Below are 21,056 nucleotides of genomic sequence, written 5' to 3'. Positions count from 1 at the left end.
TTCATATCAAAAGATATGAGATGATGTGTATGTAACTGACAGTGGAATGTTAGAAATAAAAAGCCAGAGAAGAAGCCAGAGCTAATCACCTGCCTACAATGTGGGAGACCTGGGTTCGTTCCCTGGGTCAGGACAATCCCCTGGAGAAGGAAATGGCAACCCACTCCAGCACTCTTGCCTGGAGAACCCACGGACAGAGGAGCCTGGTAGGTTATAGTCCATGGAGTCACAAAGAGTCTGGACACGACTGAGTGACTTCACTTTCAGAGAATTTAATCTGTAATAATAATTGTCTAATAGAGTTTTACTTCATCTGGTGGATATGCTACTCATTTCAGTTCAGTTCAGTTGCTCAGTCGTGTCGGACTCTTTGTGACCCCATGAATTGCAGCACAAGAGGCCTCCCTGTCCATCACCAACTCCTGGAATCCACCCAAACCCATGTACTTTGAGTTGGTGATGCCATCCAGCCATCTCATCCTCTGTCATCCCCTTCTCCTCCTGCCCTCAATCCCTTCCAGCATCAGAGTCTTTTCCAATGAGTCAACTCTTTGCATGAGGTGGCCAAAGTACTGGAGTTTCAGCTTTACCATCATTCCTTCCAAAGAAATCCCAGGGCTGATCTCCTTCAGAATGGACTGGTTGGATGTCCTTGTAGTCCAAGGGACTCTCAAGAGTCTTCTCCAACACCACAGTTCAAAAGCATCAATTCTTCGGCGCTCAGCCTTCTTCACAGTCCAACTCTCACATCCATACATGACCACAGGAAAAACCACAGCCTTGACTAGACGGACCTTTGTTGGCAAAGTAATGTCTCTGCTTTTGAATATCTAGGTTGGTCATAACTTTCCTTCTAAGGAGTAAGCGTCTTTTAATTTCATTGCTAGTGATATGCTACTAGTCAACAACAAATACAACAAATTTCCAAAAAGGCATCAATAATCTCAAGGATAAAAAATCAAAACAACAGGAACCCACTGCCCCTCAATAAGGATTAACTGCAAAGAGCTCAGCTTCTTTTCAAGGCAGCCCAGTGAGGAGATCCTGCAGGTATCCCAGGTATAGGATCCCAGCTGGGTACTAAGTCTGAGGAAAGTTACAGCTCCTGCCTCTTTCACTGTGACGTTCTTATTTAAAACTCCCATAAACTTTGGAAAGAAATAAAATCTCAGAGCTTTTGGACCATGGGATAAAGTGTGCTTCCCTTCTCTCCTTCCCCATCTCTTCAAATGAAGGGCAATAACATTTAAAAGTTGACCCCTGATTTTTAAAAGTGAAAAACCAACAGAACATAAAACTGATTTTTTTTTTTTCCTAATATAAAACAGATTTGGGAGTATCAGAATTCTTAGATATTGACGTCTTAATTCCAAATTTTAAATTAACTTCAACTTTCTTGCCAGTTAACATATTCCCATCATGCCTTAAAACTTATTGACCAATTCTTATTTTACAACCTAAATATTTCTGGAAGCCATCTTCTCTCCATCCCAGCCATTGCCCTTCCCCCCTCTTGCCACCCCCACCGTGAACCCCTCAAAACACTTCTCAGATGTTCTTGGCTGGTATATAAGCCTTCCCGATCCCCACAGCCCCACCCCAACGTGAATCAACAGATGTGTATTAACAGGGACCATACAAACGATTTAAGTGGAGAATGCAATAGATGGGTTTTTCAGCCTCAAAGGTTTACTTGAATCTGTCCTATCTGCAGTCTTTCTCCTACCATTTCACCCTTCACATTTTACTCTGTTCATCTGGAAGAGCTCAGTTCTCCCAGTAGAATGTGCTGGGCTGCTGCCAGACCTTAGTGTTCCTTCTCTCTGGAAGGCCCTTTCTCTCCATCCTGCTCTGGACTAACTTGACTTGCCCTAGAACACCCAACTTTGGTGTAGAGTTTGTCTCCTCCATCTCCTGAAGCCCTGGGCTGGGCTGATTGTCCTTTCCAGTTCCCACAGCACTTAACTATTTCAAAATTAATCTGCTTTTGTTTCACTCCCTGATAGGTTGTACTACTCCTTGAGGCCATGGGTGGGCTATCATATACTTCATAGAACCAGAGCTTTGTATGGTTTTGGCACACAAAAAAATGTTCCCTAAACATAATTTGTTAAATGATCTTGTATGAGTATAAATGTATATATTCAACATAATACACATTTTAAGTCATTTATAAATATTTATTAAATACTATGGTTTAACTTCATGCTTCAGAAGAATCAAAACTCATAAACACTCACTGAGATAGGCTAAAAATGAAAAGGACAGAACAATAATGTCTCATACATTGCTGGTAGGTAAACTGGCAGGATTTACTGAAGCTAAACAGAAGCTGGTGACCTGGTGACCCTGCATTTCCAGTCTGGGGATATGCTCAACAGAAACGAATAAGAATGTTCTTAGCAGCTCTGTTCACCAATGGCCAGCCCTGAACAGATGATGCCAATGTTCAGTAATATTAGAATGATAAATTGGCATATTCATACAAGCAGTACAGAGCAATGAAAAGAAGGAACTTCTGCTACCCAAAGCAACAAAGATACGACTTCATGAAGTTCAAAAACTAACTTGAGGTGACAGATGAGAACAGTGGTTACTTGGGGGCTGTGGGTTTTGACTACAAGAGACGCCCATGAGGACACCTTCTAGGGTAACTTCTAGTGATCACATAGAGGGGAGCCCAGCTGCACCTATGTATGTAAAAGTCATGTTGCAACAAAGAAAAAGAAAAAACTTATTAACTAAGGCCTTGAAAATATGCCAACAGGCTGGCGTTATAGCCATGAGACAACAAAGTAAATTTCATCAAACTATCTTTGTCCCTTTGTTGTAACATAAAAAAGAATGTTTTTTAAAAGAAATACTTGGCATAGGCAAAATGGTATTCCTAAATGGTTTCAACTTTGGCTTAAGGTTCATAATACTGTTTCCAGATGATGTTTCACTTGTACATAAACTAGGCAACTTTGTTATGTTAGCATCTAAAATTTTGAGAAAACAGCTAAGCTCTGGCCTACAGAATTACAGTAGCTATTTGTTACTAGCGATACTCCAAAAGAAATTTATTTTACTATACTTATCTATAAGTAGATACTATAAGTATCAATATATAGAATACATATCTATATAATATTTACTATAAATATCTATTTACTATAAAATCTGCCACCTTTTAGTGAAACAGAAAAATAAAAATCTTTATAATACAGGAAATGTTAAAATTTGGAAGAAAAAAACCCAAAAACCTTGAGTACCCTAAAACAGCTAGTTTGTAATTTTGGTCAATATGTCTGACACTATGGATACTGGCAGTTCTGGGAATGAATTTTAATATTAATAATGAAATACTCAATCTAACCAAATACCTGACAGAATTCCTCACTGAATGTTTTAAGGAAAATAAATAAAAAGATTAACAGATTTAAATACTTTTAAAAGCCAGAAAGAAGTATCTAAAAATTATACATGAATGCATCCAGAAGAAATTCTGGGCTCCAGTGTACATAAAACAAGAGTATAGCACCTCTAGGCAAAATACTTTTTAATTACAATCTGTTATGTTTATATAAAGTAGAACATTTAATATTGATGAACTAGATTATAGCCTGCAAATCTTATTAATCAGGAATTCCTGAGTGTAGTAGTGAGGCAATAAAGGTGGACATTGGAGGCCCGTTCATTTTTCAGAGATTTTTTTCAGCTTTTGACTTGGGTGCTATCACGTTCAAGGCACCAGTCCAAGTGCTCATTAATCTGTGTCTCCGAAACCTCGTCCTGACACACGGGACAGTGCACCACCCTGCTCTGACCGGATGCACCGCTGGGACTCTGCGCTGCAGCTGGAGGATGCGAACTACTCGTCACATCACCACCACCACTCTGCGCTTGCTCCTTCTTGATAAAAAAGAGGTCAAAAAAAGTCTTGTCTTCTATCCTGGGTCGTTTACTTGGGAGTTTACCTTCAGGCCCACCTGCATCCTGGGGCACAGTGACATATGTCGATTCCATGGCTTTTAAGGAATTTCTTAGAGATGTCCTAGAAGATGTAACCCTCCTTTGAGAACCGGCAGAGGCCGACTTTGTAGTGCTGTCGCCCACTGTGAGGCTCTTCACTGGAGACCCACTCACACTTCTGAAAGCCTTGCTGCTGGCAACGGACACTTTAGAGAAGTAGTTGCTTAAGACATTCTGATGACTGGTACTGAGAACAGGGGATGCTACGGAAGTCTTTTTACTTGGACCATTCTGTTCAAATTTCACCTCAGTTTTAGAATGAGGTCTCAGGGCATTTGCTGAATGGTCTTGACTTAAAGGCTCTTGGCTTTCATTAATAGCATGTGAAGTGATACATTTCCCAGATGAAAAATTGCTGGTTTCCCCTAGGACATAACCTTTCCCGGTAAAGGGGATTAACAGCTGTTTCTCCCCTCTGTTCAGTTTGTCTGCAAAAGAAGCAAGATTTTTCCTTGATTCAAAATTTATACCATAACAAGTATTAAGCTAATGGATAGTTTTTCCAAATGAAGAAATACTGTTTTGTTCTAACTTAGAACTATACTGTAATTCTCTATTAACAGGAGGACAACCTTCAGCAGTCAGACAGCTCTGATATCAAGAACACATAAAGGACAAAAACACCCTCTCTTCAAAACAAAACACCATCTCATACTTAGATAAGCATTTCTATCATGCAAATATCAATAGCACAATAACTTTTATCAAGAAAACCATGTCCCAGATGGGGAAAATCTGCTACTGCATTATCTTCCCAGCTCACAAAACAGGATATAATCTTTCGACATAAATTCTTCTATAGTTTCTCAACTTAGTAAACGTTTCAGATTTGAGAAAGCTTATGTCCATGAATCCTTATCACATCCAATCAACAACTTCCCAAGGGAAGAAACATTAACTTTAGTAACCTGGTTACCCCTTCAAAGGGCAGTAACTATGAACTGCAGAGCAAAGGGGTAAATCTTGAAGTGTTAGCATATACGTGCCATATCCTTTTCCCATTCTTCTAATGAAAATACATACATCAACAGAAGTTGCTTGGATGGACTCCAACTGATAGGAAGGGGTGTAGCTAGGACTTACATTCCGGGCATTGTTATTTGAATTACTGTTTTTACCTTGACAATCTTTTTTTTGCCTTCTGTTTCCTAATGACCCAGTGAGTCAGGAGAGGGAAAGGGACTTTACCCTTAAATTTTAGCAGTGGAAACTATTCCCACTTTTTCTCACAAATATATAGAGCAAAATATATTTTTCTACCACTGTTTTATGGACAATGGGATTTTTTTCCACTTTAAGTCCACACTTGAAAACATCTACACAAGAAACACTCTTTAAGCTTTATCTTTTTCTTTTCTTCAAAAAATGTTTGTGTCTTCAAAAAAGGGTTTTATGTCTAACAAGAGAAAAATAATTAAAAAAAAATTAAAATGGGCTTCAGTTGAAACCAAGTTTCTTGTTTTGCCTTTTTCTCTTTTGAATAAATTAATTTAAGCTTTATCTTAATGCCAGTTCTCTGAGTGTCCTTCAGAGAACTAGCCACGGTAGTGGAAAAGCAGGAAGACTATAAGCAGACTTACCTTTATTCTCTGCTTCTGATACTGGCTGCTTTCTCAGTTTTGTCTTTCCTTTGCCCTTTTTTGAGTAGTTCTCTGGTTCCTTGATTTTGATGTAAGTGCCTCCACAGGTTTTCTGGTGTTCAGCCCACCAGTAGTCATGGGCGGAGGGTGCCCTGTTGGTGGCACGCTTCACATAGCCGTAATACGGCTTACTGTTCTGACACGGCCCGTTGCAGCGCCACCAGTGTCGACGGTACTCGTCTACCTCGTCATGGAAAGTATGGTACACCTGGGCCGAGACACAGTTCTTAGCATTAAGTAGGCGAGTTAACAATTTTAAGAAAATATATGTAATAAATAAGCAGCCACAACTTTTTTTAAACTTTCCAACTTCTCAAGGGTTTTCTGAAGTTATGTTTTGGGAAAGATAGTAACTATATTTAGCTTCTCTTCAAAAGTTCATTTTAATGGGAATTAGCAGATTCCCATAATTTAGTGCTACATAACCTATGTAAAGATAGAAAAATGTGAGACTAGAAGACAAATTTAAAAAAACAAAAAGCTTCTATACATGGTACAAGTCTTAGAAACCCACTTTCTAAATGATGAAAAACTAGGATAAAGATTTTATAGAATGTCATAATCAGTAAGTGTTCCCACTGCTTAGGTTGAAATTTCCCCTATAGATAACCATACCAAAGGACTCCGGAGGACTCTTCCCTATCAACTCTGGGCCCACACACAAGCACCTGGTCTCAGGCTGCCTCTGCCAAATCCATTCTCCACATTCGCCCAGCTCTGCTCATTTCCTCACAACAAGCTTTCTGGGGTACCACTGTATCTGTTTATAGGTGAAAAGCTCTCCAGGGTTTGAATGTTCTCATCCTTGTATCCGTAGTGGTTATTACCAGCTTGGCATAAGGAAGGTGCTCAGTAAGTGGTGACTGAGTGAATGAGAAACTTCACTGAGACAAATTCTCTTTAAATGTGCTTTTCAGTCCTTAAACAGGATCCCTCTGTTTCACGCTCTAGATGAACTCTTACTTATAACCTAAGCAGCAGACAGACAGAGAAGAGTTCAGGCTGAAAGGAAGGTGAGCCCTCCCACATGGTGGCACTGAGGCTGGCACGGCACCATTTTACAAATGATACTTCCAAATGACTGAGGAACTTTTCCTCCTGTCCTCTCAGTGGAACGTTATTAGTTATATAAGGTAAGGAGCAACAGCAGCATATGAGGTTTGTTTTTTTTAAGCTCTTAATAAATTCCCCTTGTGGGAAACAATACTAAGCTTTTTGTAACTCTACAGATAGTTTTATATTCACTATCTCTCTACTATAAGCAAACAAATTCTATTATTTGGCAAGCATGCAAGCAATGCAAATTATAGTAAGTGCAGAAGAGACTGTGAGGACAGAGGTTTGGGAACAAGGAGGCTTTTAAGACCCTGCCTTCTCTCTTATGTTGAGAACACCTCGCCTAGTAATTCAGTGGTAAAAAAGACAGGGAATTGGATCTATTCTGATTCCAACTTCTGTAATTTCTATAGCCTGGGGCTGTAACTTTAACAATGTAGTTAACTAAAAACTGTCCTCAATGTGGATGCCCCATGGAGTCTGCTATAACAGAATGTAACCTGGGAAAGCAAGAGCTGTCTACCTGATAAAAACCTCCTGAATTCTCTTCCAACTGAACAACAGGAAGTACACTAGAATTTTGCTTAAAGTGTGCAAGTCTTTTATGCTAGCAACTGCGTAATTCCTTTGCTAATCTGGATTTTATGTGACTGTGTTAAAGCAAGCCACTTATTTGATGTTAAAGGACCTTAGTCCAGTAATGAAGTGAGCTCTCTAGAAAATTAAACTGACAGCTAGAAAATAATATATGGAGGGTGAGTACTCTCCCTTTCCATCACACTGGCTTTTACTGCTTTTTAAAATAAGGAAATTTCTAAACACTAAACACACCAAGGCATTTAATCTCTGTAGGAATTAATATTTGTTTTGGTTCAGTTAAATTCAGTACTTGCTAAGTGATCTAACCAGTCCATTCTAAAGGAGATCAGTCCTGGGTGTTCACTGGAAGGACTGATGCTAAAGCTGAAACTCCAATACTTTGGCCACCTCATGCAAAGAGTTGACTCATTGGAAAAGACTGATGCTGGGAGGGATTCGGGCCAGGAGGAGAAGGGGACAACAGAGGATGAGACGGCTGGATGGCATCACCGACTCAATGGACATGAGTTTGGGTGAACTCCCGGGAGTTGGTGATGGACAGGGAGGCGGGGCCACTCCAGTACTCTTGCCTGGAAAATCCCATGGATGGAGGAGCCTGGTGGGCTGCAGACCATGGGGTCGCTAAGAGTCGGACATGACTGAGAGACTTCCCTTTCACTTTTCACTTTCATGCACTGGAGAAGGAAATGGCAACCCACTCCAGTGTTCTTGCCTGGAGAATCCCAGGGACGGGGGAGGCTGGTGGGCTGCCGTCTACGGGGTCGCACAGAGTCGGACACAACTGAAGTGACTTGGCGGCGGCGGCAGCAGCAGCAGCAAAGAGGCCTGGCGTTCTGTGATTCACGGGGTAGCAAAGAGTCGGACACAACTGAGCAACTGAACTGAACTGAAGTGCTTGTAGAGGCACTATGTCACACATCTTGTGCAGGTGTGTATAAAGACACACAGGTGTGTATAGATAGGTAAGAGCCACCCTATTGGGGTATGAAAGCAGAATATAACATTGTAAAAGGCTACATATCTGCTGAGGAGGTTAAAAGGAGGGAGAAGTTATATCCCACTGTAAAGATGAAGATCATTTTGACAGAAAATAGAAGAGGCACATTTTAGGGAGAGACTATATGAGGAAAGGCAGAGATGAAAAGTTCCGTTAGAAACATAGGCAGGGGAGTTGTGGAAAGTAAAAAAAAAAAGGAACAGTAAGGTTACTGGATAAATGAATGTATAATAACAAAGACAACTAATACTTAATTAGTACCCAAACTGCACTAAAATGTTTTTGGTTGCGTTTTCTCTAGCCCTCACAAGGGTCCAGTAGCCTAAGAATTGTTATCATCCTCCTTTTAGTGCGAGTAAACCAAAGCATGGAAGAGTTTAAGCAGGTCCCACCATCAGTGGCGCCAGCATCGGGAAGTAGGCAACCTGACTCTTCCTGCTTTCTGACCCCAGGCTCTTCCACCTCCCACATTATGCAGAAATGCAAGTCACAGACTTCTGATGAAGGGAGTAACATATAATAGCAGCAGAATATAGGACAGATTGAAGGAAGAGACAATGAGGAAATGTAATTAGGAGATGTTAGTAATAGTCCAGAAGAGAGGTACTCAGGCCTGCAATAACTCTGCACAAGCTGCTCCCAGAGGTTAGAGATCTCAGGGATGTCACTAGAACTGCTGTCTTCTACTATGGGGTCCCAGATAAGCCGGTCTGCTTCTCTGGGCCCCTCATTTGCCCTGGGAAATCCTCAAACACAGTATTTGTTTCTACCCAGTTCTCTATTTTTAATTAAATCCCAAGAAATACTGAATAAATAACTACTAAATATGATAAATGTGTGTGGCTTTATATACCGTTATATTGGCTCCTGTCAGGCGATTGATGCGATGCATATGCTTACAAAACTCTGGACCATGCCCTTCCCGATCTTTATCATTATTAGTGACAAATAAATAGGCATGTATCATTTCATGCAAGAGGGTCTGAAACAAAAAACAATCACATTAATTTGTTATGGTGCTTCTGAAAATAAAAATGCATTTTCTGACTCTACCTGGAGTCTTAACCTTCTTTGGATCACAGGCTCCTTTCACATACTGACAGAAGTCATGAACCATCTTTCTAGAAAAATTATATAAGCACACATTCCCAAAACTTCGCATATAATATCCAAAGTCCTGTAGATCCCAGGTTAATTCCCTGTTCAAAGGAAGCCTTTTTAATTGTTAACCAAAATCCAGTAGAAAAGACTGATAAATTCAGCTACATGAAAATTTTAAAATTCTGTATGGGGAAAAAAATGTTATCAGTAAAGTGAAAAAAACAAACTCAGGAAAATATATGTGCAACTATCTCACAGGCTATTAACTCCTAAATTATAAAGCACTCCTAAAAATCAACAGGAAAATGATCAACAATCTGATTTTAAAATAGGCAAATGTCATGGACAGATCACAGAAGATGAAATATAAATGATCTATAAACATATGAAAAAATGCTCAACTTCATTTGTAAAAACAGATATGTGAGTTATTACATAAGTATATAACTTCTTGCTTATTGAGACTGGTAAAACTAAAGTTTGACTCTATTAGTAAAGCTAAGGGAAAATAAGCATTCCCATATATCACTGATTGTTGTTGCTGTTTAGTCAGGAAGTCATGTCTCACTCTTTGCAACCCCATGGACCACAGCCCGCCACGCTCCACCGTCTGTAGGATTTCCCAGGCAAGAATACTAGAGTGGCTTGCCATTTCCTCCTCCAGGGGATCTTCCCAACCCCAGTTGAACCCCAGTTTTTTGCATTGACAAGCAGATTCTTTACCAGAATCTGGTAGATTTAGCCAGATTTAGCCAGAATCTGGCTCAGTGGCCACCAGGGATCACTGGTAGGAATGCAAAATAGTACAACCCTTGTGGAAAATTTGGTAACATCTAACATATTTACAAACACATTTATTGTTAGACTCAGCAACACCTAGGCTAAAATGAAAGGCCATGTGTATGAGGTATTTCATTGTGGCACTGCTTACAATAGTGAAAGAGTGAAAACAATGTTTAGTAATAGGGGCCTCATTGAAAGAACTATGGTACAGCCACATAATGGAATTCTATGTAGCCATAAAAAAGAATGAAAAGTATCTCTATGAAATGATATGGAGGCTATAGAATGTATTGTTTTAACAGAAAAAGGCAAGGTACAGAAGAGTGTACTCAGCATTTTATATAAGAAGTATGCTATGTGCTGGGGAGTAGATAAGAGTGGATATAAATACTGGCCAAAGAGAATGATAGGAAAAAAACTAACAACAGTATCCTTTATAGGTGAAAAGGTCAGAATAGAGGCATGGGGGAGACCAAGATTTCTCTGTGTATAGTCTTCTGTAGTTTGAGGACTTTAAATCATGTAAAATTTTAAAACAAACAATAAAACTTACTGCTCATTCCATACCAAGGATGGAATAATTTAGGTATAAAGTTTACAAAAGCATTTATAGCTGATATTTCATAATCTATTCTAAAAAAAGTGAAAATCATAAAGGTCCTCAAAAGCATAGCTTTTTTCATAATCCTCCATAATTTTTTTTTAAATTTTCATCAGAAACACTAGATTGGCATTAATGAATTTTAGTTGTATAGAATTATATGAATAAAGAAATGCAAGAATCAAACATTTACCAATTCTCATCTTTTCAAGACAATGCCACTCTATTGAGACTCAAATTTAAAGGTCATTCTACATTTCAGATGTTTTTCAACATTCTAAAATAATAACTATTCTCATTAAAGAGAAACAACTTAGGTTCCTAATTTTTGGTTCAACTCAAACACGTCTTGAAAATGGTACATGGCATTTTACTGAACATTTCCATTTTTATTTATCTACCATTTCCCACATTTAGGCTCTATCTATACATCATTGTCCCCAAACACCTCAATTTCCCACCACTGTAATATAAATGGTCAAAAACAACTACTTCTAGACCTAAATATGCCATAAGCCTAGTGGCCTCACTTTTGTCCACAGCATACCCATTCCTTCTGCCAAAAGTAGTCTCCTCTACCATGTCTACATGTCAGAATTCAATTCTGTCCTGTTAGGCTCGCCTCCTGGAGAAGGAAATGACAACCCACTCGTGTTCTTGCCTGGGAAATCCCATGGACAGAGGAGCCTGGAGGGCTGCAGTCACAAAGAGTTGGACATGACTTAGCAACTGAACAACAACAAACATCAAAAGCAAATTCTAGAATAACTAGTCTGGCACACAGTAGGTACTCAACACAGTGAGTGGTAGGCGTGCTGATGTTAGTAGTAATGAAATCCAGATCTGTAAAACTTTTCTTTACCTCCTTAACCAGTTAAAGTTTTTTCCTTTTCTGAATTCTATTCATTATAATTTAGGAAGCTACTTCAAATACAGGCCAGTCCCTCTATTCTTCCTCCATCTATCTTACTCCTGATTTTACATTATAACTTTCTGCCAACAGCAAATGCTCACTTGAAGCATTACCACATAGTTCCCATTTTCTTCTTGCCTATTACCTTAAGAAAAAAATCATTCATGTGTTATTTAAGCCAACATTGTTTATGCAACAAATTCAGTTTTCAATTAGGGCTGTTCCAATTAGCGCTCCTTGTAAGGTTGATTTGGTTAATCATATTGTTTAATTTTTTTAAATGCTTTACTGTTTTTTTCCTGCTTCTTCACTGAATTACTAACTCAGTTGTGTTTTTATCTACAACTATGACTGTAGATTGCTTATTTCTCTTATTCATTTCTGCTGATTGATGCTTCATGTTTAAAGCTTAAACCTATGCTATTACTTTTACGGTCATTATGTGTCTGTATTTAATAGGTTATTTTATCATTTTAAAATGTCTCCCTTTTTTCTAGTAAAACTTCTTCCCTTAAAATCTTTATATTAATACTAGATAGCCGTAACAATTTTCTGTTGTCTAATATTTGGAAGATACGCTTTTTCTCATCCTTTTATATTTAACATATATGTGTCTTTGTTTTAATCACATCTCGGTTAATGTCATATGCCATTCCATGTCTTTAACTGGAATGTTTAGTCCATTTACATTTAATGTAATAGCTGATATTGTTTTTATGTCCACCTTTCTATTTCATCTGGGTTTTGACCCTTTATTAGTTTCTTTTTTTATTGAGTATTTCTGTTGTATGACTTTAACATTTAGTAGTATTTAAAAAAAAATTGTGATTACAAAAAAGTAACAAAAAATGTACCATCTTAACTATTTTAAGTGTACAGTTCAGTGGTGCTAAGTACATTCACATTGTTGTGAAACCCACTACTTTTTGTTATCCTTACACAACATATTTCCAGGCATATTTTAACTTATTTCCCATCCAACCTCTACCACCTATGCTCTCTTGTGCATACATTTCAAGTGATACAACTGAGGCAAGATAACTCACACCAGATATATCTTGAGGATTTCCAGGCAACTACTGGACTCAACTAAACACAGCTGAGGGCTCCTACTGCTTCATTCAGCTATTAGAAGTGATCACCATCTCTAGATATGAAGTGTGCCCTCACAGTGGTTTGTTCTGCCAGCTCAGCTATATGTCATGGGAGGACACCATGGTGGCTGAACAGAAGAGAATCAAAATTTGTGTGTCTCAATAAAAAGATCTGGATCTTAACTTTCTGGCTGCTTCTAAACCAACTACTTTGTCTATCTGAACCTTATTTATAAAAATAAGGATAACACATACTGAACATAAACAAGATTGTTGTAAAAATCAAAGTAGCTAACATACCTGAAAGCCTCCAACTTTGAAACACTGTAAGAATATAAGGTAATCATTATTTGCCCCACAATAAAAGTTTGCAGTGAGGGAAAACTGATTTTCCCCCCACATGTACAGGTTAATTTACAGCAGTCTAATAATAACTGTTTCTAAATTACTAAGCTAAGAATCAGGTTTATGCAAAGAATACCTCCACAAGATCTTTTCTTGGTCTCAGCTTTAAAAGGGGTTCACTGAGACGGATGGAACACATTCCACCCCTCCCTTCATAGCTGCATATCCCAGCACACCTGGAAAACAACCACCACAAAAATTGTTAATCACCAAATATACACAAAAGGAAAATAGAAACGAAAGCGCAAATCCTTATTCACTGTTCTTGGACAGTTCAGACTGAGAGAACTCTATGAAGGATAGCTTTCTTGAGAGTATACCCACTCTGTTGGGAGATACTTGTATTTCATCCGAGTAGTGGCTTCCCTTACCCTTACCAGGCTATAACAGCTTGAAGAAGATAATCCTATTTTGCTGCTCCCTGTCTCCTCCCTACAAGCTATGCTCAATCAGTTATAGTGGTAATAGCAGGCCAGATCTCCATTAGCATATGTCCAAAATTATAATGGAATCCTATATGAAAGAGATCGATACTTTAAACACACAACTTTGTATCAGATCTTCTCTCTTATTTTAGATGCTTTGATATCAATTCAAAAACAAGTAGTGGTACACAACGACTTCTTAGACTTACTTGTTAACTCCGTTCATATACCGGGTACATTGTCTCAAATCAGAATTTCTCAAACCTGGAGTGTCAGAAAGGGATCCTTTTAAAGGCATCCCTTTAGATCCCCTGGATCCAGAAATATGAGAAGATGAGCCCCTTCCCCACTCTGACTCCCGAGCTCACTGCTAAGTACACCACACAGTGTGTCCCTGGCACTCTCTCTTGGGGCAGATTCTGGCTGTTTCTCTTACCTGGGTCCTAAAGCACACCCATAAGACAAATCAGATAAGCGTTAACTCGCTTTTTAGTAACCGTTAAGGGCCTTTGGACTGTGCTGTGTGCTTAGTCGCTCAGCTGTGTCCGACTCTGAGACCCCACGGACTGTATGTAGCCCTCCAGGCTCCTCTGTCCATGGGATTCTCCAGGCAAGAATACTGGAATGGGTTGCCATGCCCTCCTCCACGGGATCTTCCCGACCTAGGGATCAAACACAGGTCTCCCAGGTCTCAGGCGGATTCTTTAACGTCTGAGCCACCAGGGAAGCCCTTTCTAGTGAAGTGAGATTCAAAGAAACACACTTTTCTCTCACTGCGCCCCTTACAAGTCAAACTGTCGCGGGATGGGCCACGGGCTTTCTTAAAGTCGTTTAAGGTGAGAAGGGAAGGGGCTGGAAGGAAGATAATCCCTGTGGGGCCGCCTGCCCCAAATCCAGAGCCGGAGCTAACGCCGCCGGGACCGCGAGGGGAGACAGAAGGGCCGCCGGCGGCCCCGTCCCCAGCAGGGCTCGGGACTCACAGCGTCATCCGCACGCTCCACTTCACCTCGACCGCCTCCAGTTGGCCCCAGAAGAAACGGTCGTTGAACAGAACAAACAGGCCCTGTAAGTCAGGGGTAGGGTCCACCAACTCCCAAGACGCGTCCACCAGAGACAGGGGCTCCTGGGCCGGTTCGCGCTCCGAGACCTGCAAGTTCCACTCCTCCTGAAGCTGTAGTGCCAAAACCAGGTCCTCATCCATGGCTGCCGAGGTACAGAGGGGGTAACTCCACGTCCTGGGGGGTCTGAGGGCCCAGTCGCGCGCCTAGGAGATACCGGCTGTCTGGTCAGTTCGCCGATCTCGCGAGACTCAGGGAAAACGGGCTCGAGAACGAGAGCTTAGCTTGTTCCAAACGCCGAAGTCAAGATTCTGGGCCTTAAAAAAAAAAAGAACTCAGCATGACACCACCTAGTAGGCTCAAAACTAGGGTTGAAGGTTTCAGATACCTGGTTACCGTCCTCACGGTTCACGAATAACGTCAAACACCAACGACACACTCGGCCCATGCGTAGCACCTCGTAGTACGTACATCGCTCTGCCCCGCGCTCCACTCACTTCCGCTGTAGCTTCTCCAGCGTAGGAGTCCTAGGCCTCTGAAGTTCCTGCGCAGGCGCATCGCCGGCACTCGGCCCCTTGCGCAGGCGCAGTGACTGAAGTTCAGACCGGGCGCAGGCGTATTCGTCTCTCTTCCATCCTGCTTCCTTAGCCCTGGAGTTTGTCCCGGCTTGGGTGGGCCTCCACAGCGGCGGCACCGGCCACGGCGGTAGTGACAGGAGCTGCGTGAGTCCGGGCGGCAATGGCGATGGCTATGTCAGACAGTGGGGCGAGCCGTCTGAGGCGGCAGCTCGAGTCGGGCGGCTTCGAGGCGCGGCTGTACGTGAAGCAGCTCTCACAGCAGTCGGACGGGGACCGGGACTTGCAGGAGCACCGACAGCGCATCCAGGCGCTGGCGGAGGAGACGGCGCAGAACCTGAAGCGCAACGTCTACCAGAACTACCGGCAGTTCATAGAGACGGCCCGTGAGATCTCCTACCTGGAGAGCGAGATGTATCAGCTCAGCCACCTGCTGACGGAGCAGAAGAGCAGCCTGGAGAGCATCCCGCTTACCCTGCTGCCTGCTGCCGCTGCCGCGGGCGCCGCCGCCGCCTCTGGAGGGGAGGAAGGAGGAGGTGGCGCGGGGGGCCGTGACCAGCTCCGGGGCCAGACCGGCTTTTTCCCCAGCCCCGGGGGCGCCTCCCGGGACGGTTCTGGACCAGGCGAGGAAGGAAAGCAGCGAACCCTCACCACCCTGCTTGAGAAGGTGGAAGGCTGCAGGCACCTGCTGGAGACGCCGGGACAGTACCTAGTGTACAATGGTGACCTGGTGGAATACGAGGCGGACCACATGGCCCAGCTGCAGCGGGTGCACGGCTTTCTCATGAACGATTGTTTGCTGGTGGCCACCTGGCTGCCACAGCGGCGGGGAATGTATCGCTACAACGCCCTTTATCCCCTGGATGGTTTGGCTGTGGTCAATGTCAAGGACAACCCACCCATGAAGGACATGTTCAAGCTGTTAATGTTTCCCGAGAGCCGTATTTTTCAGGCAGAAAATGCAAAAATCAAACGGGAGTGGCTGGAAGTGCTGGAGGAAACCAAGAGGGCCCTCAGTGAAAAAAGACGCAGGGAACAGGAGGAGGCAGCGGCCCCTCGAGGGCCACCCCAAGTGACCCCCAAGGCCAGTAACCCGTTTGAGGACGAAGACGATGACGAACCAACTGTTCCCGAGATAGAAGAAGAGAAGGTGGACCTCTCAATGGAATGGATCCAAGAATTGCCTGAAGACCTGGATGTCTGTATTGCCCAGAGGGACTTTGAAGGTGCCGTTGACCTCCTGGATAAATTGAACCATTACCTAGAAGACAAGCCCAGCCCACCTCCTGTGAAAGAACTAAGGGCGAGAGTGGATGAGCGTGTCCGCCAGCTCACCGAGGTACTAGTTTTTGAACTCTCCCCGGATCGGTCCCTGAGAGGTGGTCCCAAGGCGACCCGCAGGGCAGTTTCTCAACTAATCCGGCTTGGCCAGTGCACGAAGGCTTGTGAGCTGTTTTTGAGAAACAGGGCGGCAGCTGTACACACTGCAATACGCCAGCTTCGCATTGAAGGGGCCACCTTACTCTACATTCATAAGCTGTGCCACGTCTTCTTTACCAGCCTTCTGGAGACGGCCAGGGAATTTGAGACCGACTTTGCAGGCACCGACAGTGGCTGCTACTCTGCCTTTGTCGTCTGGGCGAGGTCAGCCATGGGCATGTTTGTGGATGCTTTCAGCAAGCAGGTGTTCGACAGTAAGGAGAGCCTCTCCACGGCAGCCGAGTGCGTCAGAGTGGCGAAGGAGCATTGTCAACAGCTGGGCGACATCGGACTCGACCTCACCTTCATCGTCCACGCCCTTCTGGTGAAAGACATCCAAGGAGCCTTGCATAGTTACAAAGAAATCATCATCGAAGCCACTAAGCATCGCAACTCAGAGGAGATGTGGAGGAGGATGAATTTGATGACTCCGGAGGCCCTGGGGAAACTCAAAGAGGAAATGAAGAGCTGCGGGGTGAGTAACTTTGAGCAATACACGGGGGATGACTGCTGGGTGAACCTGAGTTACACGGTGGTTGCGTTCACCAAGCAGACCATGGGCTTCTTAGAAGAGGCACTGAAGCTGTATTTCCCAGAGCTGCACATGGTGCTTTTGGAGAGCCTGGTGGAGATCATTCTGGTTGCTGTTCAGCATGTGGATTACAGCCTTCGGTGTGAGCAAGATCCAGAGAAGAAGGCTTTTATCAGACAGAATGCATCTTTTCTGTATGAAACAGTCCTCCCCGTGGTGGAAAAAAGGTTTGAGGAGGGTGTGGGGAAACCTGCCAAGCAACTCCAGGACCTGAGAAATGCCTCCAGACTGATTCGAGTGAATCCCGAAAGTACAACGTCAGTGGTCTGACACCTGGACCTGTTTATGTGTAGCCGTATAGATTACTTATATATTATTTATATTTATATTAAGTTGTATTAGCATATTCTTTATACTCTCAAACACGTCTTAAAAATAAAAGATGCTCTCTCAGATAGAAATGCAAAATCAAAAGAAAAGAAAAAAAAATGTTAAGCCCATACAACAAAAACAGTGGAATTACTAAAATAACTAATATGCCTTCCTTTTAAGTTATGCTAACTCTCTAGTGAATATATTGTCACAGTATAGCGTTTCAGCTTATCCTTTGACTCAACACACTTGCTCACAGTATAGATTATGCGGCGCAGATAGAACAGTACCTGTAAATACACAGAGTATGTGGCGAAAGTCTCCCAGTTCACTGAAATGTTAGGTTTCTGAAAGGATACAGTGCCATATAAAACACCCTGCTTCATATTCTTCTGGACCATAAAATGTGTTTGAACAATTTGGGGGAGAGGAAGGAGTTGAGAAAATTGGCTTTAGGGTAAACTTTGGTCAACAGAATTCCTTCATGAACGTAGCTAGTGTGTGGAGTCTAATACTCCAGTCCTTATAGTTCTCAAGAAGAAGCTTTTGTAAACACAGTTTAGCAAGCATTTACAACCTGATTTAAATGGTTCATTAGTTGTAGCTGCTAGTTAGCAGCTTGATAGCACTTGATTTGGGTGCATTTACTTGAAAATCTAAAGAACTGTGTTAAAAATTTTTTTGTACATATTTCTGAGTTGTCTGAAGTTCAGCTGGAGCTTTTTTCCTTGTCATGTTAAGAATAATAAAGATAACAAGACACATTGTTAAGATAACCCACTTTTAGTGTGGGTTACATAAAGTGACTCAGACTTCATGCAAATGAGAGAAAAGTTTTCATTGAAATACTTACTTGGATTTCAGGGTCTGAGTGGTTAGGAAATTAGGGAAAATCATATGCAGACCCCATAGCATTCTCAAGTGTGACTGCTTTGAGCAGAGATTTGTTTTTTTGTGGCTAAGAGGGAAACAGAAAAGTGCCCATTAAACTATTGTATCTATTGTATATTGATTATATGGCCTTCCTCATACTTGGAGAGAAACTGCTAAGACCTGTTTTCCCTCAGCTTCTAGTTATCATTCTTGTCCATAAGTGTCATTTCTGATGTCAGTGACTTCAAAAGGTCATTTCTTTTATCTGAATGAAAATAGTGGTATTAAGACTGTGGAAATTATGTAAAACCTGAAATAGTTTCTAATAGCAGCTGAGGGTTGTAAAGCTCCTTGACGTTAATTACGCATATGCCAGACAAACCTCTTATTTTCTGTTTAGCTGTGCATATTTAAAAGGTTGAAAATCATTTCTTTGACTAAATTTTTTCACATAACATTAGCATTTTCTAGATAATAACTATGACTGGATATTTCAGTTGATCAAAAACAGTTGTAACCTGCCTTTTGTTTTTTTTAAAATCACTGGAAACTTGAATTTGATAAAAATTTTATGCCACTTGAAGTTTCTAAAATAATATTGTATGAAACATGTATTGTGTAAATATTTGATGCTGGGTTCATGAAATGATACTTCTGAAATCAAAACTTCTCTTACGGCATGAAGTTGCAGAAACCTCAGTGTGTATACTCAGATATTCAAATGGTTGCCTCCATAGAATTGTCTGCTTTTTAAAACTGGAAGTACAGAATGTTCTTCTGGTAAAAGTTGTGTGTTCCTCAAAGTTGTAGCTGGAGGAAGTATGCTGTTGGAGAATCAGTTAGCTGATTGATTAAAGAGCGTCGATGTTGTAATGTGCCTTGTGCCAAGACAAGGCAATTTCACTGCATTCCTCCAAGTGGGGTCAGAGCTCTAGTTCTTGTTTAATTAGACTCCAAAACAAGGTCTAAAAATTGAATGCAGTTAGAGATTGCCCCCAAATCTAGTACATACTGTATTATACCACTTACATGTTGATTGCCTTTTCTCAATTGCTTCAAACATAACACTGTCACTTGAGCTTGAAATCAGACTTGAATGAATTAATTACTGTTGAAAAAAGACGCCCTGTGGAATTAAGTCTCTTTTTGATTAAAGCCTCATTTCACTTAAGTGCTGAAAACTCATTTATTTTTGTTTCAAATACTACCTGTAGTTGTTATCAGCACTGGTATTCTGCAGCTTGCTTTCCTGGGATTGGGAATTCAGGACTTGACATGTAGTATAAAATCAGTATGTGTATGTTTTGCTTATTGGTATGCTATGATCTGAGGGAATCTGAAATGTCTTACCAAAATAAAGCTTACATTTTTTTCTTACACTGGGTAAAATTGATTGATGTTACATTGTTATATATTCATTTCTTTTCTTTAATGATTTAATATTCTTATGTTCATGTTACTAAAATGTTTTAAATGCCTAGGTTTTTATGTTTTGTTTTTCTATATGGGGATAATAGGTACAAAACCATTAGCTAATTTAAGTAAGTGGTCTGCTACTATCAGAACTGTGAATTGTCAAATCGCACATTTTTAGGATTCCCCTGAATGGGAGTCAGATATACATAATATGAATTTACTCAAAGTGGGTTTTGTAGCTTCTGCACATCTTTAAATGAAGAAAATATAATGTGGGCTATATGACCTAAGAACTTGGGTCACAAATGACAAAAATCTCCTTTTTAAAAAAAATAATACGTGGATACTGCAGGAACTATCACATATAATTGACTTAACAGTATTTATCAAGTAACAAGTATTTATTAAGTATTAAGTATTTATCAAATACTGTGCCTCACATTGACTAAAATATGGGGTGGGGAGGACAGGATAAAGTTAAGTGTGTTTTCTCTTAATGTGTTTAAAAACTGAAGAAAATAGAGAATAAAAACATTGAAACAATAAATTAGTAAATTAAAGGCAAAATTGTTGCAAGCTAAATTAAGCAAAATTAATTTGAATAATTGCAAACTGTTAAAAAAAAGACTGAAAAACCTGTCTGTTGTAGTTTAAGTGCCATGGGAGTGCTAAGAAGGAAGAGTGCAGTGTTATTCTGAGGAGTCTGGAAAGGCCTCGTGGAGTCGTTGGCTTTAGAGTCGGTCCTGGAAGGGACCAGGTTTAGGTGTGCAAGGAAGATGGGCATGCAAGCATGAACAGAGACACGCAGTGGACAGTCCTGTGAAGTAACGTGCCACCGCCATTGCAGACGGGCTAGATTCAAGGTGAGGAAAGCTGTGTCTGTAATTCACCCCTACTAACATCCCTGCAGAAGGTATGGAATAAGAAGTCCACATCATCACGCCCGGACCCCTAGTGACCCTCCTCAGCAGAGGTGCCACCGAGTAAGAGTTTCTCCTAATGTTTTCCCCAGAAATTGGAGCGTGCGGCACCTACTGTTTATCTTGCTCTCAAGTGAGTGTTACCAGTTCAGTGCTTCTCAGATCTCAGTGCAGCTCTCCCAAAAGCAGGTTGGGCTTTTCT

General features: G+C 41.4%; 2 protein-coding genes across 4 annotated transcripts; one reads left to right on the top strand and one right to left on the bottom strand.

Annotated features, from left to right (window-relative positions):
* Positions 1-3,524: 3,524 nt before the first annotated feature.
* SPRTN (SprT-like N-terminal domain) lies at positions 3,525-15,245 on the bottom strand. Of its 3 annotated transcripts, none has more exons than XM_061404821.1 (6): positions 15,159-15,245; positions 14,610-15,004; positions 13,281-13,380; positions 9,161-9,289; positions 5,595-5,862; positions 3,525-4,442 (listed from the first exon to the last, which is right to left on the bottom strand). In XM_061404821.1, exons 2-6 carry the CDS (start codon positions 14,828-14,830, stop codon positions 3,697-3,699), a joined length of 1,464 nt encoding a protein of 487 aa, XP_061260805.1. In that variant the 5' UTR covers positions 14,831-15,004; positions 15,159-15,245; the 3' UTR covers positions 3,525-3,696. The 3 variants fall into 3 exon arrangements, with proteins under 3 accessions (XP_061260805.1, XP_061260804.1, XP_061260806.1); XM_061404820.1 differs by having other exon boundaries at positions 15,076-15,188; XM_061404822.1 differs by lacking the exon at positions 15,159-15,245 and having other exon boundaries at positions 14,066-14,703.
* A 48-nt stretch (positions 15,246-15,293) lies between these two features.
* EXOC8 (exocyst complex component 8) lies at positions 15,294-19,895 on the top strand. Its single transcript, XM_061404818.1, has one exon. The coding sequence runs from the start codon at positions 15,426-15,428 to the stop codon at positions 17,601-17,603; it is 2,178 nt and encodes a 725-aa protein (XP_061260802.1). The 5' UTR covers positions 15,294-15,425; the 3' UTR covers positions 17,604-19,895.
* Positions 19,896-21,056: the final 1,161 nt, after the last annotated feature.

The sequence above is a fragment of the Bos javanicus genome, chromosome 28 (genome assembly GCF_032452875.1).
Source record: "Bos javanicus breed banteng chromosome 28, ARS-OSU_banteng_1.0, whole genome shotgun sequence".
Classification (NCBI taxonomy): domain Eukaryota; kingdom Metazoa; phylum Chordata; class Mammalia; order Artiodactyla; family Bovidae; genus Bos; species Bos javanicus.
Note: the sequence above shows the minus strand (reverse complement) of the source record. Positions and strands in the feature narration are given on the sequence as shown.

Excerpts from the sequence above, each read along its gene's own strand:
- SPRTN (XM_061404821.1), bottom strand. The coding sequence starts at position 14,830 with ATGGATGAGGACCTGGTTTTGGCACTACAGCTTCAGGAGGAGTGGAAC. Across the intron at positions 5,863-9,160 it reads TGACAGGAGCCAATATAACG|GTGTACCATACTTTCCATGA; the intron begins GTATATAAAGCC and ends GTCTCGGCCCAG. Across the intron at positions 4,443-5,594 it reads ATCAGAAGCAGAGAATAAAG|ACAAACTGAACAGAGGGGAG; the intron begins GTAAGTCTGCTT and ends CTTCTTTTGCAG.
- EXOC8 (XM_061404818.1), top strand. The coding sequence starts at position 15,426 with ATGGCGATGGCTATGTCAGACAGTGGGGCGAGCCGTCTGAGGCGGCAG.